The sequence below is a fragment of the Condylura cristata genome, unplaced genomic scaffold, assembly GCF_000260355.1.
Source record: "Condylura cristata isolate star-nosed mole 26May11 unplaced genomic scaffold, ConCri1.0 scaffold00036, whole genome shotgun sequence".
NCBI classification, from domain to species: domain Eukaryota; kingdom Metazoa; phylum Chordata; class Mammalia; order Eulipotyphla; family Talpidae; genus Condylura; species Condylura cristata.
The window spans coordinates 56,176-65,792 of NW_004567137.1; the positions used below are offsets into that span (position 1 = coordinate 56,176).

Genomic DNA, 9,617 nt, shown 5'->3' on the forward strand with positions numbered 1-9,617 from the left:
CAACAGTAGTGACAGTGGTCATTCTTTCTCCTGTTCCTGATCATAATGGAAATGCTTTCAGTTTTTCCACATTGAGTATGATATTTGTAGTGGATTTGTCACATATGTTTTTTATAGTGCTTAGATAACTCCCCTGTATTCCCATTTTATTGAATTTATTTAAAGTCATAAATGGATAATAAATCTTATCAGATGCTTTTTCAGCATCTATTGAAATTACCACATCATCGTTTCTTGGCCTTTAGGCTAAGATCAATTGTGAAATGCTTATGTGATTTTATCTACCTTTTGTTGCCTTGGTGAATAACATTAATAGATTTGAATATATTGAACCAACTTGCCTGGTTTAAGTAGGAGTGATGCCTACTTGATTGTGTTGGATAATTCTATTATTATGTTGCCATATTAAGTTGCTTAGATTTTGTTGAGGATTTTTGCATTTATCTTCAGGAGATATTTGTCTGTAATTTAATTTTTTTGTACTGTCTTTATTTGGTTTTAGGATCAGAATAATGTTGTGCTCATAGAATGTGTTCAGGAGTTTTCTTTTTTAGTTACTAGGATGTATGCCCTTGCTCAGCTTTTTACTTTGTCTTTTGTTTGACTTCAATGAATCTCTGTACATAGAGTATAGATGGCTTTCATTAAAAAATATCTATGTCTTTCATTAAAAAAATTTATTTGTGCAACATGGATAGGGTCAAACAGAATTATCATAAATGAAACCAGATGGAGAATGATAATGGTTTCACTTGTATGCGGAATATAAAGTAACTAATTTAATAATTAGGTAAAAACAAACTGGACAAACTAACCCTTGATAGCTGACTACAGAACAAAAGTGAGGGAATGGCTAAGATCAAAGATGGAAGAAAGCACATGGTCCAGGGTGGTGGAATATGGGTGAGTTTGTGGTAGGTGTACTATGGTATACCCCATAGGTATACCCCAATGTTATATAAATTGACAATTAATTAGTTAGTTAGTTTTAAAATCACATGATCATATCAACAGATGAAGAGGAAGCATTTGATAAGATTCAACATCCATAGAGGACATCATCTCAATGGTGAAATATTGAATTCTTTTCCTGTAGGTGGAGAAAAATGTCCACTTTCAATATTGCTGTTCAACTATATTCAACATAGTTTTGAAAGTCCTAGGTGGAGCAATCAGGCAAGAAAAATTTATTAAAAAATCCAAATTTGGAAAGAAAAAGTGAAACAATCACTGTTTGCAGGTGATATGATGTATGGAATACCATAAAGACTCCACTAAAGAAATAACTAATTGAAATAATAAATCAATTCAGTAATGTGTAAAGTACAAAATCAATCTACAAAATTCAGTTGTGATTCTCTATAAAAAGAAAAAGTTAAAAGTGGGAAAAAATCCCATTCATAATTCACAACAAAAATTAACTAATAATAAATTTGAATAAATTTAACAAATAAGTAAAGGACCTATACAATGAAAACATCCGACATTATTCAAAAAAAAAAGAGAGAAGACACCAAAAGAGTAGAAAGGAAGGTATTCCTTGCTCATGAATTAGAACAGCATTGTTAAAACAGACATTCTATGATACATAGATTCAGTACATTATATAGTTTCAATACGAACTCTATCAATACGAACAAGCAATACTGAAATTCATATGGAACCATTATTGATCCTGTACAGCCAAAACAATCCTGACAGAAAGAGGGAGTGTAGTTGTATCACAGACTAATTTCAAACTATACTACAAAGCTACAGCAATCAAAATAGCATGATACTAGAAATAATATAGTACCTCAAACACAGTACAGAAGACAGTGTTAAAACTATATAAAAGCAGTATTAATGGACAGTGCCCTTAATAAATTTTTAAGTTTTGAGATAGTAGTAAGGGACAGGTCACTGTTGATGGGTTCTCATATGTATGCACAATTGCAACAATCCTCAGGCCCAAGATCAAAAAATGGGGCTAATTTAACAAACAGGGGTTGCAGAAAAGGAAAGCTTTCCTAAGGCCACAAGTGACCAGCTGTCTCATCCAGATAGTATCCACAATGTCCATAAGTCTCAAACAAAGGCCACTTGTGGAAGATAAGCTGACACTACAGCAACTCGCACCAGCAGTCTGAAGTAAGGGCTGGCAGATCTGCCTGGCAGATCAAGCAGTGATGGAATGAATAGCATCTGATGTTGAGGAAATAGAGACTGTGGACAACTCCTTGTAAGCTGTTGGCATACAACAGCTTTTGAAACACCAGACCAAGGCCTTGCAGATGATGTTACGGACAGGGCCAGAGGCAGATGCAGTGACTAGGTATCTGCAAAATTCTACCAAGATGTGGCAGCATAGAAATCTAGAAGTCTACAGAGGTCTTCTGGATAGATACCTAGGAGTGGAATTGCTGGATCATATGGAATCTACATTTTAAGCAGTTTGAGGAAACTTCAAACAGCTTTTCATAGTGGTTGGACCATTTCTACCATCAGTATAGGACAGTTGCTTTTTCTCCACATCCTTGCCAACATTTGTTGTTGCTAGTTTTTTTAATATGTGCCGTTCTCACACAAAGGACACAAAACATTAATTCAAAAGGACACCTGTGCCCCTATGTTTATTGCTGCAATATTTACAATAGGGAAGATGTGGAATCAACCCAAATGCCCAAAAATAGATTACTGGATCAAGAATATGTGGTACAAATACACAATGCAATCAAAAAAGATAAACTCGTACCATTTGCAGCAACATGGATGGAGCTGGAAGCTATCGTGCTTAGTGAAATGAGCCAGAAAGGAAAAGAAAAGACCAAATGGGGCCCTCTCTGGTGGTGCTGCGGGTTAAAGCACAGCACTAAGAAGCTAAAGACACTTCAGCATGAGTTGCAGCCCCGCCCTGGAGCTGACACACATGGCACAGCAGACCTCTCTTGATCTGCCCGCTGCTTCCCTCAGCAGTGTACTTCATTGATCTGCCTGTTTTGCTCCCCACTCTGTCTCTGGTGAATCCTCTCACCATCCCTGCACTTCTGGCCTGTACCCCCAGTTGTGTAAGCATAAATAAATAAATCAAAAATAAAACCAGATGGCATTACACCAGACGTGTAAAAGATAAAAAAAAAAAAAGTAAAGTAAAAACTAAAATCAACTAACAACTATAAACCAGAGGCATTCTATGGGAGAGGAGAAGCGAATAGGATCAAACCTGGGGCAAAGAGCACATGGGACTATGGTAATGGCACCTGGGTGAAGTGGTGGTGGGAAGTCCACGGGATTACAACTGAGATGGAAAAAAAAAAAGAATGATGTAATTGAAAAAGAAGTCTGCAGAGGTCTGATGAATCCCACAGAGGCTAACTGCCTGATGCTTCTCTCTCTGGGGACTGTTTCTCTCTTGAGGCTGGCTGCTGATCAACTCTCCTCTCTTTAGAGGCAAGCTGGCTGATTGACTCAAGGTGGCTCTTGCTTTCCTTACATTCTCTTCAGCGTTTCTCACCCTACAAGCTTTTTCAGTCCTAAGCTTGTGATTGGGCTGTTTAGCACTAATGAGCTCCCTTTTCATTTTTAATCCAAGTAAATTAATTAAAGTTTGAGTGATAACTGCAGAGATGAGCTCTTGCCATTTGCAACAATAGATGGAATTGGAGTAGTTGATGTTAAGCAAAGTAAGTTAGTAGGAGAAAGACAAATACCATATAGTTTCACTTATATGTGGAATACAGAAAAACATACTAAAATGTCCGTCAAAACCAAAGCAATAAGAAACCCTTGACTTCTGACAGCATAGCTGGGGCAGCTGGGGCATCTGGATGAGGAGGGTGGTGCAGTGGGTGGTGCAGGAGTGGGGCCTTTGGAAACTGTTGTGGGCATTGGTGTAAAACTATACCCTTGTAGAGGGCAAACGCAATGATGTACTATTGAAGTAAAAAGACTTACCTCAGTCAAAATATGGTAAGATTTTTTTTTTGCAGAAATCAATAAGTGAATTTGATAAGTTATTTGTGAAAATAATGTAATTGGAATATCCAAAATAATGGAACAAAACAGAACAGTGTTGAAAAACTTACTACTGGATATCAAGTATTATGTTAAATCTAAACAAACTAATGGAAGATAGGCATAAAGGATTAATAGGAAAAAAATCAGAAATAATAAATAAGTCCAAAGTTATGCCTGACTGACATTTTGTAAAAATGAATCAGGTTCATCAACACTTAAAAAATGTTCATTTTAAAAGTCAATGATTAGAATATAAAATTTAAAAAAGGGAAAGAGAAAATATTTACAGAACATAAATTTGACAAGGGCTGGTGCCCAATATGTGTAAAAACCTGCTACTTAATTTCTTTAAATCTAATTTTAAAATGAATGAAATCGTTGAACAAACCAATTATAAAAGAAAATATATGAATGACTACTAAACACATGAAGCATGTTTAGCAGGGAAATGACAACCAAATCACATGAAATTTTCACTAGACATCTATAAGAATGACTGGCTAGGAAGACAACACCATACTAAATATGGAGCAACCAAACACTGTTGGTATCATGCCCTTGGAAAAATACCTGAAGTCCTTTTTTATTTATTTTATGTACTTATTTTTCACTATCTTTTTTCTCCCACATCAATCTAGTTTCCATAGTTTTCCCATTACCTTATCACCCAAGAACCATCATCATATTTGCTTGTGTTAATCCCTCCCCTCTCCCACCTCCTCCTTTGCTTTATGCCTGAATTCTATGGTTTTGAGTTTTATAGTTTTGAATTTTTTCTTGACTTTTCATTTGATTTCTCTATATTCCACATATATGTGAGAACATCCAGTATTTGTCTTCTCCTTCTGACTAATTTCGGCGTATCATCCCTCTGAGCTCTAAGTTGTGTAAATGGTCGTCTTTTTTGATCACTATATAAATACACCACAACTTTTTGACCTATTCCTCTATTTTGAGGCATCTGGGTTTGGAACTTTTGTACTTCATACAAACATTCTGACACAACATTTCCAATATTAGATATACCCAAGAAAAATAATGCATAATGGGATTTTACAAAGATATTCATGGCTTTATTCATAGTAGTCCAAAATTGGAAATAGACCATAAGATTGGAAGAAGAAATGCAATGGTATATACAGTGGTATATCACTCGAAAATAAAAGGAAATAAATTGTTACTACATGAAACAATATGGTTGGATCTTAAAAATGAGTTGAATGAAAGAATCTTGACATGAAGTTATTCACACTGTATATACATAATGTTCTTATGATGTTTTGGAAAAGGGCAAGACTATAGTGAGAACAATCAAAACATTATTAACAAGTGGGCAAGTGAGGACAAGAATTCACTGGACAGGGACATAAGGAAATTTTCATGGGTGAAGGTAATGCTTTATATGTTGACAAAGGTTTGGTTAACACAACAACTTGATTTATTAAAATCCAGGTAGATTTTACATCAAAAGGAAAACAAAGGTGTAATCAATTTTTGAAATATAGTTTAATTTGGTTGCATACTGAAGTATTTAGGGTGAAGCAGCTTGTTTGAAATGCTCTAAGAAAAGGTGGAATGATGAGTATATAGATGGGTGATAAGGGGCCTATACTAAAATGTTAAAATTGAAAGAGGTGACTATATGGATGTTAAGAATTTTAACTCTTTTATGTTTTTATTTTCAAATTAAATGAATGATGTAAAAGCTTGAAAAAATACTAGAATATTATACATAACAACATGCCAATGAAATGATAATCAACCCAAATTACTAATTACTAAAACTATTCATGAATATAAAATCCAAATATATTACAATTGAAGAAAACAAATTGGCAATCAAAACTTTTTCTCCACTACAGAAAAAAAAAAAAGACAAGAAAGATGTCCTCAATATTTTAAGGATGAGTTTTATAAACTTTCAAATCATAGTAATCCCCTTTCACGCAATTATTTTTGTTAATTATTTATTCGTATAGAACTGGGGTACAGGCCAGAGATACAGAGGGTGAGACAGAGACAGAGTGAGACCAGAGACAGAGACCAGAGACAGAGTGGGAGCAGAACAGGCAGATCAACGAAGTACACTGCTCAGGGGAGCAGCGGGCGGGCCAGGAGAGATCTGCCGCACCATGTGGATCTCCTCCGGGGCAGGCGGGGATCAAACTCATGCGGAAGTGGCTTAAGCTTCTTTGTGAAGTGCTTTAACCCGCTGCACCACCAGGGAGGGCCTTCATGCAATTATTTTTAAAAAATGAAAAGATGAAAGAGTATTCTTGACATTGATATTAGATAGATACCTAGAACAGACAAATTTATATGGGAAAAAGTAGATCAGTGATTGATCTGGAGCTGTAAGTAGGGAATGAATAGTGACTGCCTTTTGGCATGGAGTTTCTTTTGGATACTGAAGTTGCTTTGAAATTGCCTTTTAATGATGGCCACACAACTCTGTGAAGTGTCAGTGACCATTGCATATTACACATTGAACTGTGACATTGTGATATGTGAAAAATAGTCCTAATAAAAGTAACCAAGTGAATTCAATAAAACATTTTACTGAGAATGTAATAATTTCTGATCACCAGAACACTTAGAGATGCAACTTATTATTTAAAAAATAAATAAAAGTAAAAATGAAATAACTATGACCACTTCAGTGAATTTGGTTTTTGTTCAACATATATTTATTGCATGCTTATTATGTGTCAGATATTGTGGTGGGAAAAAATTTCTACTCCTTAATAGAAACATTTATTAATAGAAACATTTAATAAATGCACATACCAATTCTTAGTAAGATATGTTTACAAGAGAACTTTTACAATAAGTTAAACATATTACTCAAAAGTAGAGCAACCATCAACCTCAATCCTGAAACTTTGTAAGTTTCCTCACTGCTCCTAATAATATATTTGTACTAAAGAGTCTACTGGTAATTATCTTTGGAAAAAGAGCCAGGTTAAAAATTGAACAGAAGAAAAACATTCTGACCATTTATTTGGGATGAAATTATTAAAATATAACTTAAAAATCCAATAGTCTATAAGCAAGCCATCAATACTAGGAAGACATTTCAATAAAGCTGAATGTAAAAAATACCACAGTGTTTCCATATCCTACAAGTAACTAAGAAGTTAATGTAATTGATGCACAATAGAAACTAATAGATGATAGCTGTTAACTAACAAAATTCTTATGTGATGATTATTAGAAACATTTTCACCAATGACAGCAGCAGATTAGCCATGGTGAATGACAATGTAGAACTTTTGCAGAACCAACACCTTGCCCAGCCTTGGACCAGAAAGAAAGTGGGTCACCAGAAAGAAAGTTATCAACATTCACATGCAGACTACTCTACTAGAACTGCTTGGACAGCCAGTGAAATCTGGGCAAAATTTCTTCATTTAGTGAAAATTCATCTTAGATAGAGTCTCAGTTTCCTTGTCCACATTCAAAATATATTTATTGTAAAACAAGTTTATTTGACTACATTATAATATTCTTGAAAAAGTTGTAAAGATGCTCCTCTTTTTGGTTAATATTCTCTGCTACAGGAAATTGCATAATGAAGGGGAGATTGACAATAAAAATTAAAGGGTAATTTACAATGATATAGAAGTTACTTTTCCACCACAATAATTTTATCAACATGTCTCTCCCAAATATCCTTTTCATTAAAACTCCAAAGTGTGTTTCATGATCTAGGGGACCTTTGTCAAAATTTGTTGGTTTCCCTTTGGAGTTTGCCACCAAACCTGTCCAGCACTGGCTGTGATGTTTATGTGGAATAATTTATGTAAAATGGTTAGCATATATTTGTCGTGATACAAATATCTAGTTGGGATTCATGTTTATAGCTCTGACTTGAAAGGAGAGAACCTAAGATAACTCCAGTGACCTTATCAGCAGGGTACTTGGCAACTGGAAAGGCTGTGACAAGCAGAATGTTTGGCCTCTGTCTCTATGAATCTCTCCTTAAGATCAAAATTGCTAAAGGAATTAGCAATGCAGCCTGGCATTGACCATGAGCTCATTTCTATTACCAGTCATTTTGTCAGGAATAGTGAGTAGGGAAGGGTAAGGAGATTAACAGTCCCTTTGGAATCAGTGGACTTTAGCTACAGAAGAATGGTAAAGAGATTGAACTGGCCATAACAATGTTTTGAATAAATGAAATATTTTTGTAAGAAAAATTGCTAGACAAAAGTTTATCCACTCATTTTCCTATGACTAAGATTGAACTGGCGTCATTCCAAGAAAGCAACTCCAATTTTTCTTAAGTATCTTTGAGAAAAATGTAAGGTATATTGTAGTGCCCGACACCAGAGAATTTGCATTAATTTCCCAGTATTACTTACTGCAGTTCTGTCTAGTTTCCTCATAATTCTAATTATGTAGCCCATTATTTAAAATACTAGAAACATTTTCTCAGCATTCTTCTCATAGCTGCCTTCACCTCTTTGTTCTTTAGGCTGTAAATTAGGGGGTTCAGCATGGGAGTGATCACACTGTACTGCACTGAGAAGATTAATTCTTGAGTGGATCCTGAATTTGGCATGAGGTAGCGAAGTAACCCAGAGCCATAAAAGAAGACTACTGCAGTGAGGTGGGAGGAGCAAGTGGAGAAGGCCTTGCTTCTGCTTGTAGTAGAATTGATGCTCAGGATGGTAGACAAAATACGAATATAGGAGAAACAAATTAGCAGGAAATTTCCAAAGAAATGCACAATGCTGGAACAGAGAAGTGCAGTAAAACTTGTAGACACATCAGAGCAGGACAAAGGATAGAGAGAAGGCAACTCACAGCTGAAGTGATGGATATTTTGACCATCACAGAAGTTTAAATTGAGAGCTACCAGAATATTGATGAGAGCATCCAGAAAAGCAAGCCCCCATGAGCCCCACACCAGCCCCAGACATATCTGTCTGTTCATTTTCTGGTCATAGAGCAAAGGAGAACTGATGGCCACATAGCGGTCATAGGCCATGACCGTGAGCAGGCAGGATTCAGTGCCTCCGGTGGCAAACACAAAGAAAACTTGAGTCATACAGCCTTCTACTGAGATGGTTTTCTTCTCAGACACCAAGTTCTCTAACAGCTTGGGCACAGTGACAGAGGAGTGGCAGAGATCCAGAAAGGACAGTTGTCCCAAGAAAAAGTACATAGGAATGTGAAGGTGGGAATCAACTCTGATCACCAGCAGAAGCATCAGGTTCCCTATCAGGGTCAGAAGGTAAATAACAAGGAACAGCACAAAGAGAAGAGCCTGGATTTGGGGATCAGCAGACAACCCGAAGAGGAAGAACTCAGACACAACACTGTGGTTTCTCATTTCCTTCAGTATTTTCTTTGGAATGTAAGAAATAAATTGAGTGAAAAGTTTTAAGTCTAACAAATGTCAAAGTGTCTTAACCCTCTTTTCCATTAACTAAATTTCATGCCCAGTCAAACATTTATGTTCTGATGTGATAAAATTCCTTAACTCTATGTTTATAATAGAGGTCAATCCCCTGTCTATCTTTATTATTCTTTTCTTAAGGCCTTAGAGCTTGTTTGTTGTTTTATTATTAAAACCATGGGAGGATTTTGTAAATTTATTAAAATAATCTAATAGA

General features: G+C 35.6%; 1 protein-coding gene across 1 annotated transcript; it reads right to left on the reverse strand.

Moving 5' to 3' along the window:
- Positions 1 to 8,416: 8,416 nt before the first annotated feature.
- On the reverse strand, positions 8,417 to 9,334 carry LOC101623139 (olfactory receptor 8S1-like). Its single transcript, XM_004693115.1, has one exon. The coding sequence runs from the start codon at positions 9,332 to 9,334 to the stop codon at positions 8,417 to 8,419; it is 918 nt and encodes a 305-aa protein (XP_004693172.1).
- Between the last annotated feature and the right edge of the window lie 283 nt (positions 9,335 to 9,617).